This window comes from Nymphaea colorata, chromosome 1 (genome assembly GCF_008831285.2).
Source record: "Nymphaea colorata isolate Beijing-Zhang1983 chromosome 1, ASM883128v2, whole genome shotgun sequence".
NCBI classification, from domain to species: Eukaryota; Viridiplantae; Streptophyta; class Magnoliopsida; order Nymphaeales; family Nymphaeaceae; genus Nymphaea; species Nymphaea colorata.
This window is the reverse complement of record NC_045138.2, coordinates 41,572,436-41,599,466: the sequence shown is the minus strand read 5'-3', so window position 1 is coordinate 41,599,466 and position 27,031 is coordinate 41,572,436. Positions and strand designations below refer to the sequence as shown.

Below are 27,031 nucleotides of genomic sequence, written 5' to 3'. Positions count from 1 at the left end.
TCTTTTAAATTGTTAATGAAACAGCAATAGTTGAACAAATGTGCTATTATTTTCAGATGTTTCTTGAAATTGACTCTGACTTCACATTTTGGGTAGGTGCTGACTACATTAGGATGTGTCTTTAGGTTTGGCAAGTTTTCAATGTCTTCAAAGTTCAAAGTTCATACCATCTTAGAAATGCTTTTATGGTTAGGCAACTGCCCTGCTGATATGTTGTTGGAACATTGAGTTTCCTTTCTAGTATTAATGAGTAATAATCTGTTCTTAGGTTTGATTTTTACTGTATCTCTTATATTGTGATTATGATGATTTTTGTTTGTCTCTCTTTTTTCTTTTCAGCTGCAGCAGGTCATGGATTCATTAATAATATTTTCATCCCAAATTAATCTGACTGACGTAGTTGGTAACATGAAGTTTGTTGATGATGGAGGTTCTTCTGAATTATATGCTTCTGAGGTTACTGCAGAGGACAAAAAACAGCAGCTAGTAGGAAATTTTGTGGATCAATTGCATTTCAAGTATCCTTGGACGAAATTCATTCCATCCACTATAAGGATTGTTCCATTTCCTACTCGTGAATATACTGATGATGAGTTCCAGTCGATCGTTAAAAGAGTTATGGGAGTATTGTATGTCACCTTTTTAAATTTAGCTTGGATTATCTCTTATATACCTCTTTAATTGTCCTATTTGTTCCAATTGCATTCTGTTAGTTCTTAAAAAGTTTGAGATTATGGTCCCAAACCCACAATTAAGCAGGAATCTTGAAATTATAGGTTTGGCCTTTCTAATATTTAAGTTATTGATTGTTTCTTTTATGTGCTGATTGTCTATTGACATTTCCACGTTGTATTATGTTATCACCAGATTGCTTTCTCATTTTTTATCCTTTTTTCTGGACAGGTACTTGTTGGGATTTCTCTATCCAGTGTCTCGTCTAATTAGCTACTCTGTCTCTGAAAAGGTTTGTCAAGCTTTAGATTCTCTTTCTCTTTTTCTGTTTTCTTGTGAGAAAGAGAGGTTGAACCAGACATCCATTGCATATGATAGTTCTACTCAGCCGTCTGTTCCCTAGCCAGCCATTTTCTCATGCAAATTTGAATAAAAGTTTTGATTGTGATGTTCTCTAGGTAAAGGTTCAAGATATGGTGCTAATTCGAAGGAATAACAACAACATAATATTTAAGAATAGCTTAATAATATTTTGTCTGTTTGTCTTCCTCCTTGTTTGTTTTGGGGAACATTTTCTTGAATAATTGATAAGACTAAGTAATGTCGGGTTCACTGGAGGTGATAGTTTGTTAACTTGATAACAAGAAATAGATTAGCTTTCTCCAGCTTATGCAGATCACTTGCATTCGAGAATCTGTTTCCTTGCTCTAACGCAGGCGATTTGTTAGAGCCTTTGGACATTGGCAAGATAAAGAAGTGATTTTCTTTATGTTGTGATTGTCAGGGCTCCTGGACTAGAGGGTCTACACAATCAATTCTTTAGGTACAGTTGTAAAGTTGTGCTGGAAATTTTCCACCAAATTCTTTGGACATCTCTAAAACAAAACCAAGATTATGTTGGATCTCAGATATTTGGAAAAATTGGGTTAGTGTACTGAATTAGGTTGTCGTGAGTTCCATTCGTGGCTCCACCAAATTTGATGTTCTCGGTGTCTAATTTTGGGATTTCTGGATCTCACATTTTGCTCATGTTTGATCATTCTTTTGCTTGCTGGAATATCAGTTTTGTGATTAATTTTACCTTATATGTCAATTGGATTATTTTCTGCTTTAATTGTGCATAATTTCTGAAACCTTCCAGGAGCAAAGGGTCAGAGAAGGTCTCCAAATGATGGGACTTCGGGACAACATATTCTATCTATCTTGGTTTATAACATACACTGCACAAGTAATCCCTTATCTTTTGGAGATGTATCTGTGTGATTTGTGCTGCCTATTTTTCTGAAATATGTGCAAGTTATTCTCATATATGCATCATCTGCACATACTTTAAGAATGATGGTCTTAGATATTTGCCATTTCTTTTAATGTAAATGTCACCATGATTCTTCTTTAGTTGGGGTTATATATTTTTCTATTACGTAAGAGCCTTTTCATTGTTTCTAGTCTCCTTGTTAGTCTTGCCACTCATATTTTTAGATGTGTGATATTTTAAAAGTTTCTTAGAATCTTGTTATTTTCTCTACTACGATAACATGTTAGGTTTGTGAATGGGCACTACCATGTCTGTTCACAATTGTTGTTAACCTTCAGCATCTACTTGCTGTTTGTGACCAAGTACAGTGTTCTGTCTATGGAGAGTTTTGTACATTGATGGCAGGAATGACAAGTCTTTGGCTTTAAGATTTGTAAAAACTAAAAACCCAAGATGACATTTGTAATACTGGTTTGAATTGAACTTCTCAATTTATGAGTTCAGGTTTTCAGTTGGCCTACAAGTATTTAAATATGTTTTAGCTAGAATTTCAATATTAAAGTTAAATGAAAAGATTTTGAGATTACAATTGAAATTTGAATTTATCAGAAACCAAAAATGTATTTGATTTTAAATTTCAAATTTCTGATACTTTCATCATGCATGCCTAGTTGCCTACTTCACTTGCAAATTCGCAGTCAATGTGATATTTGTGAAGAAGCATAAATTTGGTACTGGATGTGTTTGTTTATTGCATACATAAGCAGTGTGAGTTAACCATCCAAATATGCTGCCTATGTGTGGATACCTTGTAATTTATATTTATTTTCTTGGTGCAGTTTGCAGTGTCAGCAGCAATTATCACCTGCTGCACCATGACCACTCTTTTCCATTACAGCGACAAAACTGTGGTGTTTACATACTTTTTTCTGTTTGGGCTCAGTGCAATTATGCTTTCTTTTCTAATTTCAACATTTTTTTCAAGAGCAAAAACAGCTGTTGCGGTCGGTACTCTAACTTTCCTCGGAGTGTTCTTTCCTTATTACACTGTCAATGATCCTGCTACTTCCATGTTAGTATATCTATTGCTAATGTTTACAAGTTTTTTCTCTTTGATTTTTTTTCCCCTTATGGTATATCCTTATGCACTTTGCTTACTTGGTTTAGGATGTGGAAGGCCATTGCTTCCTTGCTTTCTCCTACTGCTTTTGCACTTGGAACTGTGAATTTTGCTGATTATGAGCGTGCTCATGTTGGAGTTCGTTGGAGCAATATTTGGAGGGTTTGTTCATATCGCTTTATATCCCCTGGGAAATCATTCTCTTCAGTGCTACTAAGAATAACTTAAGTTTCGTGGATGCACATGTGCAGGATTCATCTGGAGTGAATTTCCTTATCTGCCTCTGCATGCTTATTTTTGACTCGGTATTGTACTGTGTCATTGCCTTATACCTTGATAAGGTACTTTTCCAAGTCATTTACTTTCAATTTTCATGGCCATTTGCATTCATGGATTAACTTATCATGCCATAATTCCGGTATTGAATTTTTATGACATTTGTACTGGAGCTGGAAGTATAGTTTCTTATGTTGCTGATTATTTTTATGTATTTATAAGTTGTTATTAAATCTCTTGAGGGTTCACTTTCTATTGTTTAACCTTATTATTTGCTATGTGTGGGTACATGTGTTTTAGCTTTTCTTTGATACCTTCTGAAATGTTTCCCCATATTTACTTCCAGCTATTTAGTGTTCTTCATGAGCTGTTATTTTTGAATCATAAGCATAGACAAGTCCATTATTTAGGATGACCAATTAATCAATACGTGCACCTTCAGATAATATCTATATTCATGTACTTATGTGTATACAGAGGTACATGTTGTAGGATTTGTGGGAAGACATTTTGTGGAAGCTTTGATAGATGGACTGGGCACTAGTTGCATATGTTCTAGGGGCAGCACTGCCATGCTGATCTTGGTCTCTTTTGGTGCTAGAATAACAGCATAGGATGAAAACTGTGTGTGTTGCAAATTATTATGGGGATGGAATATTTCAAATGTTTGTAAGGGACAAACCCCCTAGAATGAACTCCGTCTTGTGTTCCTGGTAGCAATAGTGGTTCAGTTAATGGGATTAGAGAACTTATATTGGACTTATGTTGTATGTATCATAGTCATAGTTCTGCCTAGGATGCATGTCTTGTCTGGTGGGCCCTAGGATGGGGCTACTGAGGTAGCCCCACACTAAGGGGCAAGCGGTGCTGTTGTAAAAAGTCAAAACAGTAATTTGAGGAAACGTGTTGCACTGCAAGAGTGCAAAGACAATGTTTGCATTTGGATTTGACCAAGTTCCATTATCTAAGATAATGAGTGGAAAGAAGCTTTGAAATGAAATGAAGGTTTAGAATAAAACTAGAAAGGACTATGGTTCCAATGTCTTTCCAATATAGATGGTCCCTGTACTCGTTTAGGGATTTTTTCCAACAACACGAAATAGAAATGCCTTTGCCAAAGATCCCTTGAAGGAAGGACTATGGTCCTCAGATCCTTCCATAACATTTTGAATAGGTCTTGGAGACTCAAAATAGATGATGATAACATTCCTCTCCAGATTTTGGAAAAGATTATTCTTCTGATGCAAGGAGCTGTGCATTAGCTTCCCCTTGCTGGGCCCTACTTTTGATGGTTTTCTTCTGTATAACGTCTGTACACCCATTTTGTTTATTAGGCCAATACTCCCTGCAGGTTTGCATTGGAATAAAACAAGAAATAGTAGGTTCATCAAAGAACGTAAAAAGAGCCACACCTTTCTTAGTTGGAAATCTGTGCCCTCCCTCTCTCGTGTGCAAGTTAACAACCCCCTTTTTCACTTCTCTTGTTTTATTCCTTCTTCCTCCCTCCTGTTCACTAAACTCTCTTTCCTCTTTTTTCTTCCTCTACCTTCATTTCTATCTGAATTTTTTCTTCCATTAAATTTTATCCCTCTTGCTTAGCAAGTTTCCATGGTAAGATTGAATGTAGGAACATGGTGCTTCTCATAACCTCCTTGCTGGCTTGTGCTTACTACATCTACAACGTTCTATTTTCTACTGTATATTAGTTTCCATGCTTTTCACTCCACATTAATTATTGTTTTCTGCATTGACTAGGTTCTTCCCAGGGAGTATGGAGTTCAGAAGCCATGGAACTTCTTATTTACAAAAAGTTTTTGGAAGAAGAAATCATGTAATCCTGATCTATATAATGAGACTTTCAAAGATGAGTGGGAACATAAATCAGCCTCTCATGTGGAATCTTTAGATGGTTATCAACCTATAGTGGAACCGATAAGCTTGGAAATGAGGAAGCAAGAGGCTGATGGTAGGTATGTGGCTTCAATGTTGTCCACAGGTTTCTTCAAAAGTTTGCAGTTTGGCATTGTAAGAAAGCTTATCTGGACAGTGATGAATGTGGAAAAAGCATGGGAGTTTATTATTTTTCTGTTTGAAGCATTTCACAATTTATATCTATTTTTAGTTGTGCATGCTAGAAAAATATCTGCATTTGATTTGGGAAAATATCACAAAAAATCATTTTTTTTTAGGTATGATATTTGGTTACATTCTTATGTCATTATCCTAATTTTCACTGGGTTTTGCCTTATCTTCTTCAGTTTCTATTGTCTATTAGATGTGTTCAGATTAGACATCTCAGCAAAGTATTCAAGACCAAGAAAGGGAAATGCTGTGCTGTAAACTCATTGCAATTAACATTGTATGAAAATCAGGTTCTCGCACTTCTAGGTGTGCTAATCTTGTTAAATTTTCTTGCTTCTTTAATTCTTCTATAGCATATTCAGTTGTGAACTGTTATTAAAGTAGTTACTGGTAATTAGGTAACATGATCTAGTAGGCTGGACTCCTCATTATCAGCTTTTATCAGGCATTAATATTGATTATCCAAAAGTAGACTCTTGTACACTGTACAACTATGACAGGTTCTTGCAGTTATAACAGTCACAGGCTCACAGCACAGGGCAAGGTTTGTTCATGGGTGGAATTCTAAACTTGATATGACTTGTTTAACTTGGTGGTATACATCTGATTAACCATTAACTGTCAAGGAAGAATCTGAAAGTCACATATAAGCACTGAACACAGGCTAGACGGTTCGTTCCAACTCCATAATGACATGTTCTGTAGAGTAGCGATATCTGGTGCAGTCAACAGATTTTGTAGCATTTGATTGTCAAGTAAGAAAGGTGTCAAATGAGCATGTAATATTGTGCAACACTAGCATGCTGTAGCGTTTCATGGTCAAACTTGTATCAGACGTAGATGCCATGTCCTTATATTTTTTATGATAATATGTTAGTGTATTTAAAAGTAGTTATATTAAATTAAATTTCAAATGTCAACCTAGATTAATAAATGTTTCTAGTTGTGGTAATTAGAACTACTAATGAATAATTTGTGCTTCATGCTTTCTTCCTTCATGTTAAAAATTGTAAGAGCATATAGTTGTAGCCATCGACACTCACATACTTATGGTTTTTCCCTATGACCTGGCTTTACAGAACTCTAACATACCAAGCATATTCATGTCACATTCCATGTCCATGTTTGTTTCTTATGGCATAATGTTATTTATGTGGTGCCCAGGGCTTTGTCATGAGGTAAGTTCAAATTGCATTCCCTTCATTGTCAAGCTACTCCTTGTGCATTATGACTAACTTTATCTGGGAATTTATCTGGAAGTTGATTTCTCAAGAGAAATTGAAAACATTCTTCTCGTAAATCATTGAAAAACTCTGCAAGAAAAAAATAAAGGAAATGTTAATCTACTAGTTTGCTTTCTGATGATATAATGAAAAGAATAAAAAGAAGTATTCTGAAACATAAATTTCTTTGTTTGAAGTCTCCAGATAAAGTATCTAATTGAAAGGGAAATCAGAGGCCTGGATAGTATTAATATTTCTCAACAGATACACTATAGATGAGCAGTGATATATGTGTTGTCTGCTCACGCTTTATTTCTTTTTTCTTGATTTGGTTGCAACTTGTGGACTTTCTTCAGTCTTGCAGGTTTTCTGGTGCTGTAGCAGTATTGCTTTCTCTTTATTTTATGGTTTTGGTTTTCCCCCTAAGTTCTTGTGTACAAATGGGCAATTTTTATTTTAATAATGCTCATCTATATTGTTCTAACTTGGAAAGGTCACAATGGAGCTGGTAAAAGCACGACAATATCGATGCTTGTTGGCCTTCTTGCCCCAACATCTGGTGATGCTGTTGTGTTTGGGAAAAATATCAAAACTGACATGGTAATTGAATGGTTGCTGATTCAATGTTGATTTTCGTCATTTGTTTGGGTGGTTAAATATTCAGGCCTTCTACCTTAAGGCACATGCACCACTGTTAAATTGATTAGACTATAGCCATGAGGCCATGCACCCGACATTCTTTGGTACTCTTATTATGCATGGAAATATATAATGCTTTTGTTGACCTGCATGGCAATGTATATGATGGCTGGTCTGTGTTGATACCTCCTGGTTCTACATTTGCTTCTAAACCTGTAGCAATTTAATCTCAAATTTTATAACTGGGCTTTCACATTGTCTAATATTATGGGCATACAGAAAAGGATTTTGTTGGTGTGTTTGTGTACATCCTGCTACTTGAGTGGCAGTGACTTTTTCATACATGTATTGACCAATACGTCTTAAATGCTTGCTTCCCATTATGCACGTGAACTCATTTCTTTTTCTCAATTTTCCTTCCATATGGCAGGATCAAATAAGAAAGGAGCTTGGTGTGTGCCCGCAAAATGACGTGCTATTTCCTGAATTGACTGTAAGAGTTCTTAATTTTTTGCTGCCAATGGTTCTTACATATGCTTTAGGAGTATAAGTTAGTCTATTCTCTTCTAAGTTGGACAAAGTAGAGCAATTTTAGTTTCAAACAAAATTTGTTCTTGCTGTTTCAAAAAGATACAGATCATGTTCTCCTGTCTCCTCATGTTTTAGATAAACTTTTATTACTTCAACAAGGTACCTGGTGGTACAATATTCATCCTTTTTGTTTCTCCTGTATGTTGATGCATACTTGCAGATGTGTAGACATACATGCACACATTGGGGGAGAGGAGTTGTCGGGCATGTACATGTCGACATATTTGCAATGCACATTTCAAGTCTTTTTTATTATTGTGGACAAGTTATGTCAATATAGTCTATATGGTTTCTTTATCCAAAATATTATGTTGTCCCAATGTGTTGAATCCTGCAGTTCAGTTCTTGTTTCATAATTAACAAACTTATGGTTCATATTGGAAGTATAAGACCATTTGATTCAATTTGCATCCGCTTGCAAGTAGACCATGATCTTCTGTCTATAACTTTCAGTTAGAATTGGATGCACAAGGTTCTTGTCATCTGGATAATAAACAAATTACATTGTCATTTTATTGCTAAGTGGTGGAATGGCACAACTGGCTGGTGGGAGTTGTATAAGACCCTCAATTTTTTAATTCAAAGAACTCATGTCATATATAAACATATACATGTGTAGATGTGTATATATAAGCAATAACATCCATGAGTTTTTGCAAGGACTGCATGTAAGCATGTGTATAAAATTTGGTCATCCTCCTGTTTGCTGCCTGTGCACCAGAAAATGAATCAAATGTAGTTCTTTGAGATGAAGAAAATGGTGAATGATCATCTTGTCCATAAGTAATACGAAAGATGGGATTTCTACAGGACATGGTATGTTTTTGTGCATAAATATTATGGAAAAGATAAACAGATGATATAGTTTGCAACCAGTCACGGGACATAAGATCTTGAGCTTCTTGCCTAATATTTCATTTTCATGTATGTTTGTGTCAAGCGTTAACATGTATCCTATTCTTGGTAACTTTTGCAGGTGAAGGAACATCTGAGAATGTTTGCCATCTTGAAAGGAGTCACTGAAGATAGACTAGAAAATGAAGTGAATCTGATGATTGAAGAAGTGAGTATTGCACTTCGCTATGGAAATTCTTGTGATGTGCAGCATACCTATTGCATAAGTACAGATATTTGCTACAATCTTTAGTACATCCAATCTAGTTTGGTTCTGAGAGTCTGAGTTTTTTTGGCTTGATTTATTTATGTACGTGTTTAGCATGATCAAGAACCTATAAACCAACTGCTTATATGTGATCTTTGACCAAAGTGATATGTCTCTTGACCCTAGAATTTGGTGCATGTGGATCAGCAAAACAACAGTTATACATGTTGGGTTCTAGTGAGTCAAATGCTATGCTATGAGTGCCGCTGTGAATGCAGGTACGAACACAGGTGCAGAGCTTTTTCAAAAACTTGGGTGCAAGCCTTGCCAAGATCATATATGTGTGTGTGTGGGAAATGAGCAAAACCGAATGGTAGTGGATTTTGAAACCTCTTTTCGTCCCTAGGGTGCAGATGGAAAAGTGGAAAACAAGGAGGGAGAAAGAACAAAAGTGGGTGATAGAGCACGAGAGAATGAAGGGATTGGAACCCAGTTTCATAATGGAAATGGACCAGCTGGTTGAACCCATTAACACTGAAGGCGCTCAGTGTGAGCACTAGAGAACAGAAGTAACTGAAGTCAGTGAGAGTGCAAGCACTTATATATATATATATATATATATATATATATATATATATATATATATATATATATATATATATATATATAGATAAGCCCCAAGAATTGGACAAGATTAAACTTGGTCGAATTTGATTGTCTAAAAAGGGATAAGAGAAGCCTTGGGTGCCTGCACTACACCTGACTCAATGCCTCATTCAACCCATAACACCCATGTCCTGGCATAGTGGCTTGTTAACATGAGTATGTGCTCAAATAGGCGAGTCCATGTTACGTAGCTCAAAAGCTAGTTTTCATTAAAACCAGACCTATATATCACATGATTCACATTTGTAGGCTTCAACTTAGGTAAAATAAAAATAAAATGAAAAATGAAAAAAAATGAAAAAAGGTTACTAGGTTGTATATGAATCTGTTTTAGCATGTATATGTATTTGTATATGAAAATATGTATGTGTGTGTGTATATATCAATATAAACTTTGCTCTCTGTCTTACTTGTTTGACAACTTCTTCTCATGCTATACTGCACTGCCCATAGCTCATAGGATGGTGCCTACATCTTTGTCTTCTTTATTTTCAATAAGAGAAAACTTGATCCATTGAATTGGCTTCTGATAGAACTTATGCTAAGTTGCATGGGCACAGACACTAGTGTCAATGTTGGACATGGGCATAGTTGTCGGACACAGTGAGCCCCAAAAAATTTGACATTTGGCTTTGTCCTTAAATTCCTTTTTAAGTGTTTTTCCCAAAGAGATAGAGAGAGAGAGAGAGAGAGAGAGAGAGGACATCTGTATGAGACACTTCATGTGTTAAAAATAAAGTGTCAAAGGAGTGTCGAGATGTGTCGGCGTAGGTGTCTGACATGGCCTGACACCAACACGGTGACACTTCATGTTTTTATAATTGTCCGTGCAACATAGAACATATGTAGTCAAAAGTGAGGATGTTCATTGAGTTGACCGAACTCAGCTTCCACTCAAACTCACTCAGTTAAACTCAACCAGAGCTCGACTCGTTTATTAAATGAGTCAAGTTTGACTTAAGAAATGAACTCGATTAAGTAAATGAGTTGAGCTTGAGCTATAGGCTGGGCTTGGTTAAAGTCAGTTACGCTTGGCGAAAAGAGAATATATATGAAGATGTTTCTTGATATATTGTCACAAAGCGCGAGTAGTTCTAATGGGTTTGGATGTGGCTAACAAGCATGAGGTTCGGTGTTCAAATCTCCTTGCCACCATTTATATTAAAAGCTAATTCTTTTTTAATAAATGATTGGGCTAAGCTCAAGCCAACTATTGGTTTGAGCTTAGCCAAGCGGAGTTCAAGCTTCTATAGCTCGAGCTGGGCCAATATCTAGTTAATCACCTTGAGCTTGACTTGAGCTCGAGCCGAGCTCATGTTGTGGCTTAAGGCAGTTGAGCCAAGTTTGAGGTGGCCCAGTTCAGCTTAAACTCCGCTCGTGAGCACCCCTAGTCAAAAGCATGTCTAGTTGCTGGATGGCAGCTTGAAGGCCTATAATAAGACACCAAGGTGGCTCAAAAAAAAAATTCTTTTAAAAATTTTAGTGCCAAAATTCTATTCTATTTGTGTTTTCTATATTCTAGTATACTGCTTGAGGTGGGAAAATTTCGAAAACCCGTTCTCCTTCCCTCCCCCCTCCCTTTTTTTTCTTCTCCTTCCCCACTTTTTTGACTAGGCCTTCTTTTTTTCCTTCTTTTTGGGGGGTGGCTCCGGGGCAGGGTTTGGGGGGGGGGGGTGCGCAGGGATAGAGGTGTGGTTTCCGCTTAATTTTGCACAGAGCTTTTAACTGCATAGAATAAAGCATGTAGTCTTAAAATTAACCTTCATTAGGCAACAGTTCACCGTTCTACTCTTGTACTCTTTCCAGTCAAATGCCTATTAATTTGAACAAACTGCACTCTCTTATAAGTGACTTAGCAAACATTACTTTAGTGATGATATTTTCTGTAGGTTTGCTTGCTTGACAAGCAAAATACTGCTGTTAGAGCATTATCAGGTGGTATGAGGAGGAAGCTGTCCTTGGGAATAGCTCTTATTGGGGGCAGTAAGGTACTTGTTTTTTCAGTGCAATCACAAGATAGCTTTGTTTCTCTGTGTTGTAAGTCTGTTATTTTCTGCATTCACAGTTGGTTATTCTTGATGAACCAACTACTGGGATGGATCCATATTCAATGCGCTCTACATGGCAGCTGATCAAGAGAATTAAGAAGGGCCGTGTAATCTTACTCACAACCCATTCGATGGATGAAGCAGATGTGCTAGGTGACCGCATTGCAATCATGTCAAATGGTTATTTACGATGTTGTGGGAGGTATTTAGTTGGCTCTAGCAATTCAATTTTGACATTTTTATTAATGCTAGGAATTGAAAAATCATTTACGTTTTGAAGTGCAATCAATGCCATTATTTGAAAACTGGAAGACAGTTGGGTGCACAGCACTTCCTTGTGTATGTATTCTGCATATTGTGAATAAGTGCTTGTTGAAGGTAACAGATCAGCTCCGGATCAGCTAATTTTTTCAGATTTATAAAAAGCTATCAATACCAAGTCTGGATCTAATCCATTTGCACCTACAGTTCAATGTACACATGTACTTTGGTTGGCATGCTCGGCTAGGTTACATAGATGTTACTTAGTAAACTTTTTGTCTGTATGACATGCAACTGGCATTGAGACAGACATGTTCCTTTCGTGGGCCATTTTACTGTATTGAGCTTAAACAGTTATATCCATATTGCCAGCGGAATATTTCATTTTTGCTTGTTAATGCAAGCAGAGAGAGCTCATTTATATTATATCTGTTATGTGTCCATGTCTACAACGTAGGCTCCACAGTACTTTATCAATAGCATTTTTATATGTGCATTTTTATGTTGTTTAGTGCTAAGTTGCTAGTAGAAGCTGACAACTGATGCCTCTCTCATGAAGCAAGTAAACAAAGTTGGCATGTGCAATAGAAAACAATGGTTCCAATTTAGAGGGAAAATAAAGAGATAATAGAGCATTTTACTAAAGCTATTGAAGGTGATACTTATCTCTTTCATATAGCATATGGTACGTTAGTAATTTCGCTATGCAATGTAGGACATATGCTTCCTTTAGTTTTTCATCTTCACTTTTGCTATCTTAAAGAATGTGTGATTTTGTTTGTTAGAGAAATCAATATTGTTATTTTTCAAGTGTCTGTGTAAATTATCTGAACTAATTTTTGGATCTTCCAGTTATTCAAGGTATAGTTAATTCGCCCCCCCCCCCCCCCCCCCCCCCCCCCCAATCAATAAGAATGTAAAAGATATTGATGGATGGTGATGCCTTGTTTTACATGAGATTGTTCATTTTACTGCAGTTCTCTGTTCTTGAAGCATTGTTATGGAGTTGGCTATACACTTACTTTAGTAAAGGTTTGTTCATGTTCTAGTTTTTTGCCTGTGGACGTTGAACACCATTCTCTGTCCAATGAAATTCTAAGGTTTTTGTACTTATCCACTTGTTATTTCTTTCTTATTGGTCTTTTCCAGAGTAACCCTGATGCACGTACTGCCAGTGACATAGTTGGTCGCCATGTGCCTTCTGCAATTTGTCTAAGTGATGTATAAATTATTTTCTGTTCTTTATACCCTTTATGGAATTGAACAACATGCTCAGAACTATGCTACTGTTGGCAAATTTCGTGTGTGTTTTATATCCATTAGCATTGATTAAGCTTCCAATAAGTTTTCATGTGACAAAAGTCACAAAAAATGGATGAAGTGAAGTAGCAAATGCCAGGGTCATCATCAGTGAGTGCTCACCTATGTTTGGTAATGTTGTGAGTAAAATCATCTTATACACATTTAATTGGTCCCCCTGCAAAGGCTGTACACCAATGCTGATAAGTAGTGGCGTATAATTGATGAAGTTAGCCTGTACTGTTCAACTCAATCTGAAACTGTGGCCCTCTTTTAAGGGAAAGAAAATTGGTTCATTTTGAAAACCTTGCTGCTCTCCCGTTCCCCGCACTTTACACCTCTTCCACTCGCAGCTGGACCACTCCAACCCTATTATATATACTCGCCATACTTGGACGCCATGTTCTTTTGAAAAGTGCAACACCCACAACCGGAACTGCGCCCTTCATGTGTGTTACATAGCTTTTGGAAACTATGCAAATTTCTTAATTTTTTAATACTAGGATTCCTACACAATCTCTCTCACAGAGATTGACAATTAGGATTTTTTTCCCCAAAAAATAGCTGACAGTAGTAATCTGTAATCCATTAGAACCTTTTATTCCACTTATTCCTGAAGTTGAAAGCTTGGCCTTTTCAGTTAATTTGAGCTCAATTCTTGTGGCCTATACTTTGCAAATTTTCTAGTTTTGTGTACCAAAACCTTCCCTTATGCATTTATATTCAAATCAACTGATATATTGTCTCCTTTTTTTTATATTGATGACTATGGCCTTTTGTGCGAATTGGTTGTGCAGGTGGGAAGCGAGATATCTTTCAGACTTCCATTGTCCTCTTCGTCATCCTTTGAGGGTATGTTTATGGAAATTGAAAGTAACACAAAAAGGCGAGGTGCTTTACTGGAGAAAAGCGGTTGTAGTGAAGAATCTTGTATTGGTATTGAGAGTTATGGTATATCTGTGACAACTTTGGAGGAAGTTTTCCTTAGAGTTGCTGGATGTGATTTGGATGAAATAAAACCTGTCATTCTTGATAAAGCTGATCACTCAGATGAATGGATTCCTCCACATGCTTCTTCATCTTGTCTTACAAGTAATGAACCAAATGGGAATCTGTTACTTTGTGCTTATTGGGTCCCTCTTGGGAAGACCTTTTCTGCACTGGGTTTTATTGTCAATCTGATCATCACCACTTTATTTGGTTTCTTAAATATATTTAAATTGCAATGCTGTGGCTGTGGAGATCTATTCAGATTCAGATTCTGCCAACATTTGAGAGCTCTTCTCATAAAGAGAGCCACAATTGCTCGAAGAGATAGAAAAACAATTATCTTTCAGCTTCTTATCCCAGCTTTATTTTTGTTCCTTGGTCTTCTTTTCCTCAAGTTAAAACCACATCCTGATCAGGAATCAATAACCCTGACAACATCTCATTTTAATCCATTACTACAAGGTGGAGGTGGTGGTGGTCCTATTCCTTTCAATCTTTCCACACAAATATCTAATCAGGTCATCTTTTTCTCTTGGCCTGAGTTTTTTTTTTATTTAGACACAGTTTGATATGTCATCATTTTAATGTGTCTTGGATTCTCTGATGCTCTGTTGCTTGTGGTGCAGGTGGCATCATTTATGGAAGGTGGTTGGAGTCAGAAGGCTGAGCTGAGGTCCTACAGGTTTCCAAATACAGGGAGAGCGCTTTTTGATTCTATTGAAGTAGCTGGGCCAATATTAGGGCCATCACTTTTATCTATGAGTGAATATCTGATAACAAGCTTGAATGAATCTTACCAGTCAAGGTATGTGAGATTCCAGTATGTCTTGTCTATTTTCTGTTTACAGTCTCTGTCTTGATTATCAGTTCTCAAATATTTTGAGTCATTGAAGTTCCTTGAACTTGAAGCATGTCCTGTTTTCATATCCTTGAAGCATGTCTTCATGATGTTGCATATTTTAGCATATCCCTCTGCATGCTGGATAGGTATCATGGTAGTGTTATTCAGAACACAAACAGCGGGGAGCTTCCCTCTTAAAACCAGACTTTTTGAGCATACAACCAACACTTATCACGGTACACTCAGGCCGAGGGAAAAACAACTTAGATCACTGCTCAAAAAGATAGACAACCAGGCATCAAAAGCCTTAACATTACAAAGGATAAACACCTCTAATATATAGAGGAGACAGATGAAATAACGGAAGTTAGCAGTTGAGCCAGCTCCAATGGCTATAAAACTAGCTGTTGGGGCTAGCCAACAGCTACCTCAGCTGAACAGAAATAAATAGGTTCAGCTGAGCTAAAAAAGACATAAGGTGAAATGCAAAGGTAGAAAAATACATCAAGAAAAATAAAAGTACATAAAAATAACCTATGTATACTACATATGTTTACATAACAAATCATACATCATGCTAACAAGAACATGATATACGATAGTGTCCATAAACATACATAAGTGTACTTACATGTAATCTAACAGGTTGCTAGTATAGATTCCATCAAGTATCTCATGAGCCAATATAAAGTTATAAACACCAACTTGAACTTTTTCTCACACTTTCAGTGCTTGGCTAAACATTCAAGGTGCTTTGTTTAGAATACCTGTAGACAAATTGTCCGGAAGGTACAGTGGTTAACCCCAACCCTATCACTGTATAGTGCCAAACCACACAAAATGTGATTCGTTGTTCTAGTTTCTCTAATTGCAAGTCTTCATTTCCCAATGAACAACATGATTTTGACTTATCCTTCCAAAAGGTTGATCTAATACTAACTCACTCATCTCCCTCATCACCTGGGAGAGGACATTAACATTTGCAAGTGAATCAGACGGTCCATAAGGCAAGCTTGCGATCTTTTCTGAGTAAACATGTATATGCCAGATAAGTATAAATATTTACGAAATGTGCTATTCCATAGAAGGGTAAATAATCCTTCTTGTCTTTGTTCTAAGGGTTACAGGGAATTCAGTTCCGCAGCAAATTTCTTTTGTCTATAGAGCATCTTCTTTTTGGGTCTCATATCTGCTATGACAGCCTAATTCATTTAAAAGGATTGTATTTGGGAGGCCCTCAAGTCCATGCTGGATTTCCTTATGGCTACAAACCTCATCTCATATCTTTATTTGTGCCTTTAATGTCCTTTAGGAGTTCTTATTATGTAGAATTTCCGTCATCCAATAGAAGATATGCACCTTAGTATGCTAATAATCATATTCATATTTTTGGTTGCCCAGGTTATAGGCTTGGTTTGATTTCGTATATTTCTTCTGGACCAGCCATCTCTATTACTATTAATGGTTATTATTATTGTTGTTGTTGGTGTTGCTATTGTTATTACTATTACTCTTACTATTGTTATTATTATATGTTACTGCTTCCCTTTTACCTAAATGCTCATTTGATGGTCGTCTACAATTGCTAGATATGGTGCGGTTTTAATGGATGACCAAAATGGGGATGGCAGCATTGCTTATACTGTGCTTCACAACTGTTCCTGTCAGCATGGAGCTCCAACTTATATCAATCTTGTGAATAGTGCAATTCTAAAACTTGCTATGAATGATGGGAATATGGTTATTCATACTCGGAACCATCCCCTGCCAATGACAGCTACTCAACACTCACAGCACCATGTGCGTTAAGTTTTTTTATCTTTCTCTTCTCTACTTTGTACACGTGTGTGAAGTTATCTCATGTGTGTTCTTGTTCCTTATATCTGTTTTTGTGACTGTGGATGTTGTCTTTGAGCTGTTGAAGTTTTCCTGGATATATCAATTGCAGAATAGATCACATTCGTTGGCCAATGCTACTTATTAACAATTGATCCACATGCACGGCTGCATGCATGGCTGTGTACATCAATCATCTTTTACAAAAGTTGTTGACTTGTGAACTTCTATGATGAAAGGTGGAAGGTCTATGGTAGATGAACCTGATAAGAGTTGTTTCTTGGAGCCAAGATTTTCTTCTAATTGAAGGTGGTTGTAATTATGCCTGACTCAAAAGTACATGTAGCCAGGTGGAGCTTGCCCCACTTTTTCAGAAAACAAAGTTCTACATAAAATTTTTTGTCAAGCAATTTATCCCCCCAAAGTTTCTGCACAGCGTGCCTTGAGGCCTTCGACCCTCCAAAACTAAAAAAGAAATTCATGCGCCACTTCTAAAATCTTTGAAAAATGGTAGCTAGTTTTTGAAAAGTATTTTGCAATACAATGAAATACAATGTTCTGTTTGTTGCGTCACTTTTTCTAATTAAGAAGAAAGATGATCCACTTTAAATGCTTAACCCAAATGCATGACTCTCTCTCTCTCTTCGCGTGGCCACCAACCCTTATCTTCTTCCTTTTTTCCTTTAATTTTTTTCTACATTCTTCTTCATTTCTCTGTTGGTTACATGTTTTAGTTTATTGCTTTAACCCTAGTCACAAATAATGTCTCGGAGTTTTAAACGGTGAGGTTTTTCTTGGGTAATACGGCGAGTTTGAAAAAAAAACCCCAAAAAAGCACGTTAAAAATGTGTTCAAAACGCGTTTTTTTTTTCGTTTTTAACATTAAAAAAAAATGCATTTTTTTAAAGTTTTAAATTGCCATTTAATTTATCGCGTTTTTTTCGAATAAAACGCGATTTTTGTTACCATAAAACATATATATAGTTCTTGTTTCTAACATGCTAAGTTAGATTTATGTTTTCATTTTATTATGTTAGTTTGTGTTGATATACCCCTACAAAGGGGTATTGCTGTACTGTATTGGGTGTAACATGTGATATGTCCATGTCCCATGCATTACGATATATATTTAAACTTTAAAATTAAAATGATAAAAGATTTAATGTAAAAGAATAAAGGTTAGGGCTGATTTAATGCAAGAGAATTGTAGATTGCATAGTTTTTTGTGTAAGAGCCTATAGCTGTCCTCCAAAATAAAGACAATTCAAGTTTTTATGACCGCTAAGTTGTTTCGAGGGTCCATGGAGAAGGTTAAACACAATAAAAGCTTGTTACTGCCAGACAGGATATTTCATGAGACAAAAGGTTGACGATAAATAAATTGAGCTTCATTTTTATTGCAAGGAAAATCAGATGGTGGATTTATATATGAGAGTTCTCACAAAGGATTGATTTTGGTTCTTGAAAGTCCAGTTATCCATAATTCAAATTTATGCACAACTTGAGAGTGACTTCAGCCTATGGGCATTGCTTTCTACCTACACTTAGAAGTAGAAATATAAGAGGCAGAGTTAACAAAACCCCAGTAAGTGGCATATTGAAGCACATATTTTGGAGTATCATGGAATATAAGACTTCCATATCCCAAAGTGAATGTTTAGGTGGAGGCGGAGAGAGTTCTGACAAAGGATTGATTTTGGTTCTTGAAAATCCAGTTATCCATAATTCAAATTTATGCACAACTTGAGAGTGACTTCAGCCTATGGGCATTGCTTTCTACCTTCACTTAGAAGTAGAAATATAAGAGGCAGAGTTAACAAAACCCCAGTAAGTGGCATATTGAAGCACATATTTTGGAGTATCATGGAATATAAGACTTCCATATCCCAAAGTGGATGTTTAGGTGGAGGCGGAGCTTATTTCACCCGATCATGGATCAGTTTAATTTAATTTTAATTTTGTTTATATTACTGGCTTTTTAGTTTCTTCTTTTTAGTCTTCGGCCTTCTAAGTTCTAACTTCTAAGGTCTAACACACTTGTGACTTTCTGTTTTTACCCCTGGCATTATCATGTTTTTTTTCAATTATATTCTTGTACTAGTGCTAGTGTTACTATGGAGAAGTTAATTCATTAATTTCTTTCCTGGAAGTGAACTGTCAAAAATAAAAGTAACTCTCTTTCCATTTTGTAGGATTTGGATGCATTTTCAGCTGCAATTATTATTAATATTGCTTTCTCCTTTATACCTTCCTCATTTGCAGTTGCTATTGTAAAGGTATAGTAGAAAGCATCCATTGTCCATATTCGAGGCTTTTAAATTGAAGCTGCATGGTCTATTGAACTAGACTGGCATCATCATTCTCTTCTCATGTTGCATCTCTTTTCTCTCTGTTAATGTGGTATGAAACTTGAGAGGTTGACTAACCTGTGATTCTGTAGTAATTTGGATTTTGATGATCAAGATATTCTTAAATTGATTTTGCAATTTCTGACTAGGTCCCTGATATTTTATTTTCATTGACGTTCAGCTAAAAACTAATCCAGAATTAGGTTGCATGTCATATCCTATAAGCTAGAATCAAATTAAGAGATCAAGTGATTTCAGAAGATTGTGATACTTTTGAAATACCCCTTATTGATTATCTATATTGTCACATTAATTATGGTATTTTCTGTAACTCTGTGCTTTCTCTCCCTCTTGCTGTGTATGTTTGTGTTTTACATTTTCTTATTAATTTATGGATTTTTGAAGGAGCGAGAAGTCAAGGCTAAACACCAACAGCTTATCAGTGGGGTACGACCTTTACTCTGCAGTTTTGAATTCCTTTATATGATGATATTTGTCTTTCATTAATTGTGACAAACTTGGTTATGATTGAAGCCAGGTGTCTGTCGTGTCATATTGGATTTCCATATACATTTGGGACTTCATCAGCTTTCTCTTCCCTACTTTTCTAGCAATGCTTCTCTTTGCAATATTTGGTATGATGTGACCTGTTATACTGCTACTCCCCCCCTCTCTCTCTCTCTCCCGCTATGCTGTCATTGTCTTTATTTGAATGCACTCTTTTTAGAACAAATTATTTTCCTTTTGTTTCTCTGCACATTGATTTTTCTGGCTGGCCATTCTTGTCTAGGATCTGTATCCCCTTTTTAATCATTAAGACACCTAGAAATATGTTAACTCTTTGCTGTGTTCTGGCGCAGGCCTTGATCAATTTATTGGGGTTGGCTGTTTCTGGCCAACAATATTCTTATTTTTGGAATATGGACTAGCAGTTGCTGCTTCAACATATTGCCTTACCTTCTTCTTTACAGATCATTCAGTTGCACAGGCATTGTTTCAGAGGGTTCTATTTCCATCAAATTTGGTCAATCTTGTATAGGATGTTGCTTAACTATTTACTTTTCTTTGCAGAACATAGTCCTCTTGGTTCACTTCTTCAGTGGCCTTATTCTTATGGTTATATCATTTATAATGGGCCTCATAAAAGCTACTAAAAGCGTGAATATTTTTCTTAAGGTATTTTAGTGCCCCATTGTGCAGTTCCATGCTTAAATTTTCTGGACATTTTTTGTTTCATGTTTATGCTTTACAGGCTATTCTCCTGTTTGCCAATCATGTCAGAACTCAGATGTCATGCCTAACTTGTATCCTTGTGGTGTGACCACTTTGTCGATGGCTGAACTAAAAATTTTGACACATATATGTCCAATAGCATTAGCTCTGGCTTTTTCAGCGGAGAACAATGTGAAATCATGTTTAACAAAGATTCACATGTACATGCACGATACACAAATTCCAGCTTCTGCATCATGTGCTGGTATTGTTTTTCATTTTGGAACATAAATACTTTTTTATAATGGCCGTTCCTTGTTTAAGATTCTACAGAATGAATGTTTTATGCTGCTTTAACTTGCCAATTCATGTTTCCAAAATCTTTGGGAGCAATTCTGTTTCTTTACTGTTTGTTTTTCATTTCAATTTTCAAGTATAAACTTCCTACTTGATCTAATATCTGATGTTTATAAACTTATGAAGTGTGATCTTTAAACTGGATAGGTAGAAGCTTCGGTGTATCTTTGTTGTTGTCATAATCTTTTTCCTAGGAGGTTTTAAAGGGGGGATTGGCTTCAGTAAATTGATTGTCATGCTTGATTTGTGCTTGGATAATTTCAGTTACTTTTTCTGAGTGGCTTTCTATCGTTGAGACTTATTGTCATGGTATCTTTTCTTTGTGTCCCAGAAAATTTTCAGGCTAGCTCCTGGATTTTGTTTTGCGGATGGGCTTGCTTCGCTTGCTCTTCGTAGACAGGGAATAAAACTCAGTTCAGGAAAGGCAGTTTTAGATTGGAATGTCACTGGTGCTTCTCTCTGTTATTTGGGAATGGAGGTCACTATCTCTAATTCTTCTCAGTGTTTCTGCATAAACTATCACAATGCATTTGTATATTTCTCACAGATTTTTTTTTACTCAGTTACATTTATATGTCTACTATCCTCTCTTCTCAGCCCTTTCAGACATTATGAAGAGACTAGAGCTGTATTTTCCATCCGATTGGGAATATTCTTAGATGGGGTTGTTTTAGATAATGTAGTTTTGAATCTTTGATCAGCATCTGTGTTTGGGTTTGCTCAAGTACATTGATGTTTGATGTTATGTCCATGATCAAACTGAATCAGTATCTTGGTTGTTAGTTTGTGATCATCTGAGTCGCTTAAAAGTCTGATTTTGCTTCATTTGGGAAATCATACCTGTTTTAATTTCCACCTGTTTATCCCTGCATGTAATTGTTATACCTCTGCTAGTGCTGGTTGAACATTAGGTAAGTTTATTACAAAATCAAGTGAAAAGTGAAAAAGAAAAAGGAACAAATGGTTGGACTCAATGAACATATCCAAACCAAATATCATGCTTATTATCCCTCCTAATTAGCTAGAATTCTAAGCATTACTCTCTTGACTGTTTATGTGAAGTGTACAACTTAAGATTTTTGAATTTCACACGGTAATTTTTCTCAAGAAGGTGATGTTTTGGAAGGTTGTGAAGTAATATCCTCCTTATTTAAGTAAAGAGTTACATGTAGTTTGTCTCTAGTTAAATATACATTGTTCATTGTTGTTAGAAAACCTTCAAATACAATCTTGGTTGTCATTGAATGATTCAATTTGTTTGGCTGATAGCCTTTTGGTGTGGTAATTGGTTTAATGTGATTCTTGTGTTAGAAAGATAAGATCCTATGCTTTCCTTCTAATTTCACATTGATAAAATAGGACATACTAGGGTTAAAAGATTCACATAAGCAGCTTTAGCATGTCTCTTTAACTTGCAAAGAATGTCTTGGTTGCACGATGATTGGTGTGTTTTACTTTTTAAAACTCACTAGCAACTTCACCAGTTAATATTCAGGACCAAACTGATGAAAAGTGAAAACATTTAAGGTTATGTCATATCCAAAGAGTGGCTAAAATTATAGTACACTAAGTGCTTGAAATTGAATGTGGCTCTGCTAACTAGTACTCGAGAGATAAGGACTTGAATGCTTTTCCCTTTAGTTGCATGAGGCCCTTATGTTGTGTGGGTCAGGGATTAATTGAGAGCATGCCATTCTGTCATATGACATGCCGATGATGAGGTTTGAGAGGTCTCATGAGCATGCACTGTTTGCGCAAAACTGAAGCAACCATAGGTCCATAGGCCTTGGGATTGAGGGTCTTGAGCTTGGGGTTTTATACTGCCAGCCAATGTTGTAAATAGTGTATCTTAAGTCGTATCGGTCTGACTTTAAGATACGTTGTATCGTAAAATATCGTAATTGTATTGTATTTTTTTTAAAAAAACAAAAATTAATCAAAAAAATAAAAACAATTCTCAAAAAATCAGTAAAAATTAGTGTATTGTAACTGTATCGTAAAGTATCGTAGTTGTATCGTAACTGTATCGTTCCATATCGTAACTGTATCGTACGATACGGTGCCTATATCGTAACATACGATACAAGTGGTGTATCGTACCGCATTTTTGAAACGCGACGATACGTATCGTACGATACGACCTCATATCGTACGATACGTACAACTATGCTACCAGCAGCACCTAGGAAATTGTTCTTCACTGGGTGCTATGTCCTTGAGTGAGATGATGTCACTATAAAACATTACCTACACATGCTTTTGTTCCCTTCATTCCACCTATCCTTAATCTCTCTCAAGTGAGAATTGAAATGTGTGTTTATCTTGCCTGCTTTGGTCTTCTAGTGACACCTCTAGTTTCAAACTATCTGTGTTTATCACATGGTTCAGTGGTTCTCTTATCAGTTTCATTTTTCTGACGGCAGAGTATCATTTATTTTGCTTTGGTTCTTGGGATTGAACTTCTGCCTTGGCACAAGTTGGAGTTTTGCAAAGAAACAAGTTGGTGGAGACAAATAATAGAAGGTTCTATTCGTGATATCCCCGAGGGTACACTGGAGCCACTGATGAGATTGAGATCATCTCTAGAGTGTCATAAATGTGGGTTTGATGAGGATGTAGATGTTCAAGCTGAAAGACATAGGGTCCTCTCTGGTGCTGCTAAAAACAGTATAATTCGCTTATCCAATCTTTGCAAGGTAATTTCCTCTATATTTAATATGATATCATATTTTTTAACTAATTAAATATCTCATGTTCGTTAATGTTTTTATTGCCATTGTTCTATATCAGGTGTATTCTGGTGGAAGGCAAGATTTCGCAAAAATTGCTGTTGATAATTTATGCTTTGCTGTTCAAGAAGGGGAATGTTTTGGCTTCCTTGGAACAAATGGAGCTGGAAAAACAACAACATTGCGAATGCTGTCAGGTAGCAACAATCATTGTTGTTGATCTTGTTTATTAACTTTGCAACTACATCCTTTTTTGGGGGGAAAGGGGAGAGGAGAGAGGAGTTTCACAAAATGTTCTTGGTGGAAAAAATTGAGTGAAAAATATCATTGAGGCATGTGAGAATTCTTGATCTCTATCAATATCTTTCTCACTTCAAAAGTTAAGGATCAATTCTCAATATTCTTCTAAAGGAAAAATTATATTTCAATTGAAATCCGTTTGCAGAAGGCATCCCATTGCTGATAAGTTTCTGTGAGACATTCGTAGTTGAATGATTGACATGTCCAGGTCATAAATAGATTGACTTTCGTGGTTGATGCATGCAAATTGAACATTCAGCAATGGACATTGTACAAACAATACGAATTCTTCCTTATAGATACTATGTCTTTCATTTAAAAAAAAAAGATTAAAAGAAATCATGATATGCCTATTGGAACAAAAGGAAAGAATGTGAAATGATGCGTTGTGTAATCTTTGAATGTATTTCATTAACTTATCCTTGCCTGATCTAGGTGAAGAATGCCCAACTGATGGAACAGCATACATTTTTGGTATTGATATTCGCATAAACCCCAAAGCTGCATGTCAAAATGTAAGAAGTAAATCTCATCAATTTTGGGATTTTATATCCAGTTCACATAGGATGTTTGCACCATAAAATAGTTAACTTGTCATTGTTTGACTTCTCAAAAGGTTGGGTACTGCCCCCAATTTGATGCACTGCTAGAACTTTTGACTGTCCAAGAGCATCTTGAACTCTATGCACGAATCAAAGGTGTCCCTGGAAATAGAATAGATGATGTAAGGAGCTTCTCTCTGTGGCTCTCTGTCTCTCTCTCTCTTTCTGTGTGTGTGTGTGTGTGTGTGTGTGTGTATTGGAAAATGAACTATTGCTTACTTTTCATACAATAGGTTGTGGAGGAGAAGCTTACAGAGTTTGATCTTTGGAAACAAGCTAACAAACCATCATGTTATTTAAGTGGGGGAAACAAGAGGAAGCTGTCTGTTGCAATAGCTATGATTGGGGATCCACCGATAGTCATATTAGATGAGCCATCTGCAGGTTTCATCTGTGATCAGCTTCTAGTACCATATTTTTCTTTTCTTTTCAGTTCTTATTTTTATGATAACTAATATCAATAATCACTTCTTTTGAGTTTACCAATTTTTCCTCTCCTTTCTGTCAAGCTTTTTATATGCACTAGCTGTTTCCAGAGTGTTGCTTAATCGATATACCTGCTTATGTTATGTGTCACCTTAAGATTACCTATATCTTCCTTTTCTCTTAGCAGGTGTCTTCTGCCTGCTTTGTGAAAGAACTTCTAAACCCACTATTGAAAATCTTGAGTTCTTAACCATTGTCACATATAACGTGTACGGGTATTATATGGCGAGAAATTTCTCGGGTATAATACGGCAAAGTTGTATATCTCGGGAAAATCTTGGCGATTTTTTTAAAATATAAAACATTTAATAAATCCTGAAAATTATAAAAAATAAAATTTAATAAAAAAATACGAAGAAACACAAAAAAAAACGTATAGCAATTTTTTTCACGTTTTTTATTTTCTGGTTTTTTTTTAAAAGATGCATCTAATTGCCCTTTTATACGGCTGACTTATTTCTTCCGTTATGCGTTTTTGTTTTTGTTTGAATAATACGCGTTTTTTGTGACAATGTTCTTAACTATGTTAAGGGCCCAGGCCTATGTTTAAATATTTTTTTCTACAATTCCTGGGGCAAGTATGTCAGTCAAATTTCTATATGATGAGGCAGTCTGTCACTGATTATCCCTGATCATGCAAAAGATACATGCAGTCAATAAAGTGGATAGAGCTTGTGAACCATATACTTCCAGCAACAACAATTTTTAGCAGATGTTGCGTTGCGGTGAAGTTGTCTAGATTTCACCTGGACAAAGCACCTGAGGGATTCACTATGTCCGAAAGTTAATTTAGATCAGGAGTATGAGCATGGCTATTCTGGAAAAAGGGGAGGACTCAATCTAAATGAATCCTGAACTTGTCCTGTGTAATACTTGCTGGCCAAAACGATATTGTGAGAGTTGCTAAATTTTCCAATGGAATAAAAACTGTTCCCTCTAGTCATTGGGCATTTCTCCATATTATGTGATAAACCCTCTATATATGGTATTTAGTGGACATGTATGTTACAGGAACTTTCTTGACTTGATCAGTTTTTTATCCAATATAGAAGATGTATCAAATAAAATGTTCCCATCTCAACAAGTCATGTTCCCATGGCAAGTTTTTGTTGCCTTCAAAGTGTTCCATTTAATGTCAAATCTTTATGATTATTGCATACTAAATGTTTTCTTTGGCTTATTGTCATTCCATTTCTTGTATTTAACTGTTTTCAGGTATGGATCCAATTGCCAAAAGGTTCATGTGGAATGTGATCTCTCACTTATCTACACGCCAAGGAAAAACAGCTGTTCTTCTGACAACGCATAGCATGAGTGAAGCACAAGCACTTTGCACGAGAATTGGGATAATGGTAAAATTTCAATTGTTTTAATGACAGTACTTTAAGCTAGTTTTGTTCATACTTGTTGACCAAGTTATCTCTGGTACTTTATCTCTCAAGGTTGGAGGACGACTTCAATGCATTGGAAGCCCACAACATCTAAAGACTCGATTTGGCAATCATCTTGAATTGGAGGTATATACAATCAATAACTTTTTGCCTGTAGAAGCACATAAATATGACTTTAGGAGAGGATGTGCATTTACAGTTTATCTGCTGTACTTCCGAATAGGTAAGGCCAACCGATGTTACTAGATGTGAGTTGGACAATCTTTGCAGCAAAATTCAAGGGCTTCTCTCTGATTTTCCTTGTCATCCAAAGGGTGTCCTTCATGATCTTGAAATATGTATTGGAGGGAATGACTTAATTCTTCCGGCAGATGTTTCAGAAATATGTCTATCAGAGGAAATGGTAGCTTTTGTTGGACGTTTCCTTGAAAATGAAAGCCGTGTTAGGACTCTTCTGTCTGGAAGATTGGCTGCTGATGGTGTCTTCAGTCAGCAATTGTCAGAACAGCTTGCTCGTGATGGTACTCCCATTGCCTTTTTGGTTATGAGGGCATTTTGTTTCTTTTCTAAATGTTTGGTTTCGTTTACTAAATGGAGCTATATTCTTCACATATATCTAGTGAAATTGGATATGAATGAAGTTCATCAAGTAATTTCCCTATACAAGTTCATTTGAGTTGGTTAAATTGATTTTTCTATCTGAAA

The 27,031-nt window shown here is 36.1% G+C and overlaps 1 protein-coding gene across 5 annotated transcripts in view; it reads left to right on the top strand.

The window, feature by feature from the left end:
• The window catches only part of LOC116255963 (ABC transporter A family member 1), a 39,329-nt gene that overhangs the window by 2,970 nt on the left and 9,328 nt on the right, over positions 1 to 27,031 (top strand). For 2 of the 5 annotated variants that reach the window (XM_031632062.2, XM_031632071.1), the window contains 32 exons: positions 340 to 629; positions 904 to 964; positions 1,814 to 1,900; positions 2,767 to 2,999; positions 3,095 to 3,209; positions 3,299 to 3,388; positions 5,079 to 5,293; positions 5,599 to 5,711; positions 7,122 to 7,228; positions 7,698 to 7,760; positions 8,835 to 8,921; positions 11,516 to 11,614; positions 11,692 to 11,876; positions 12,913 to 12,967; positions 13,085 to 13,156; positions 14,032 to 14,742; positions 14,851 to 15,029; positions 16,655 to 16,865; positions 19,094 to 19,177; positions 19,655 to 19,696; positions 19,788 to 19,884; positions 20,110 to 20,237; positions 20,321 to 20,425; positions 21,150 to 21,296; positions 23,242 to 23,514; positions 23,609 to 23,744; positions 24,283 to 24,362; positions 24,464 to 24,571; positions 24,683 to 24,833; positions 26,151 to 26,287; positions 26,378 to 26,452; positions 26,550 to 26,847. In XM_031632062.2, coding sequence (XP_031487922.1) covers positions 340 to 629; positions 904 to 964; positions 1,814 to 1,900; positions 2,767 to 2,999; positions 3,095 to 3,209; positions 3,299 to 3,388; positions 5,079 to 5,293; positions 5,599 to 5,711; positions 7,122 to 7,228; positions 7,698 to 7,760; positions 8,835 to 8,921; positions 11,516 to 11,614; positions 11,692 to 11,876; positions 12,913 to 12,967; positions 13,085 to 13,156; positions 14,032 to 14,742; positions 14,851 to 15,029; positions 16,655 to 16,865; positions 19,094 to 19,177; positions 19,655 to 19,696; positions 19,788 to 19,884; positions 20,110 to 20,237; positions 20,321 to 20,425; positions 21,150 to 21,296; positions 23,242 to 23,514; positions 23,609 to 23,744; positions 24,283 to 24,362; positions 24,464 to 24,571; positions 24,683 to 24,833; positions 26,151 to 26,287; positions 26,378 to 26,452; positions 26,550 to 26,847 — 4,834 coding nt within the window. Of the gene's footprint in view, positions 1 to 339; positions 630 to 903; positions 965 to 1,813; positions 1,901 to 2,766; positions 3,000 to 3,094; positions 3,210 to 3,298; positions 3,389 to 5,078; positions 5,294 to 5,598; positions 5,712 to 7,121; positions 7,229 to 7,697; positions 7,761 to 8,834; positions 8,922 to 11,515; positions 11,615 to 11,691; positions 11,877 to 12,912; positions 12,968 to 13,084; positions 13,157 to 14,031; positions 14,743 to 14,850; positions 15,030 to 16,654; positions 16,866 to 19,093; positions 19,178 to 19,654; positions 19,697 to 19,787; positions 19,885 to 20,109; positions 20,238 to 20,320; positions 20,426 to 21,149; positions 21,297 to 23,241; positions 23,515 to 23,608; positions 23,745 to 24,282; positions 24,363 to 24,463; positions 24,572 to 24,682; positions 24,834 to 26,150; positions 26,288 to 26,377; positions 26,453 to 26,549; positions 26,848 to 27,031 lie in introns of those variants that run through there. The other 3 variants (XR_004173010.2, XM_031632081.2, XM_050079300.1) reach the window with 3 other exon arrangements.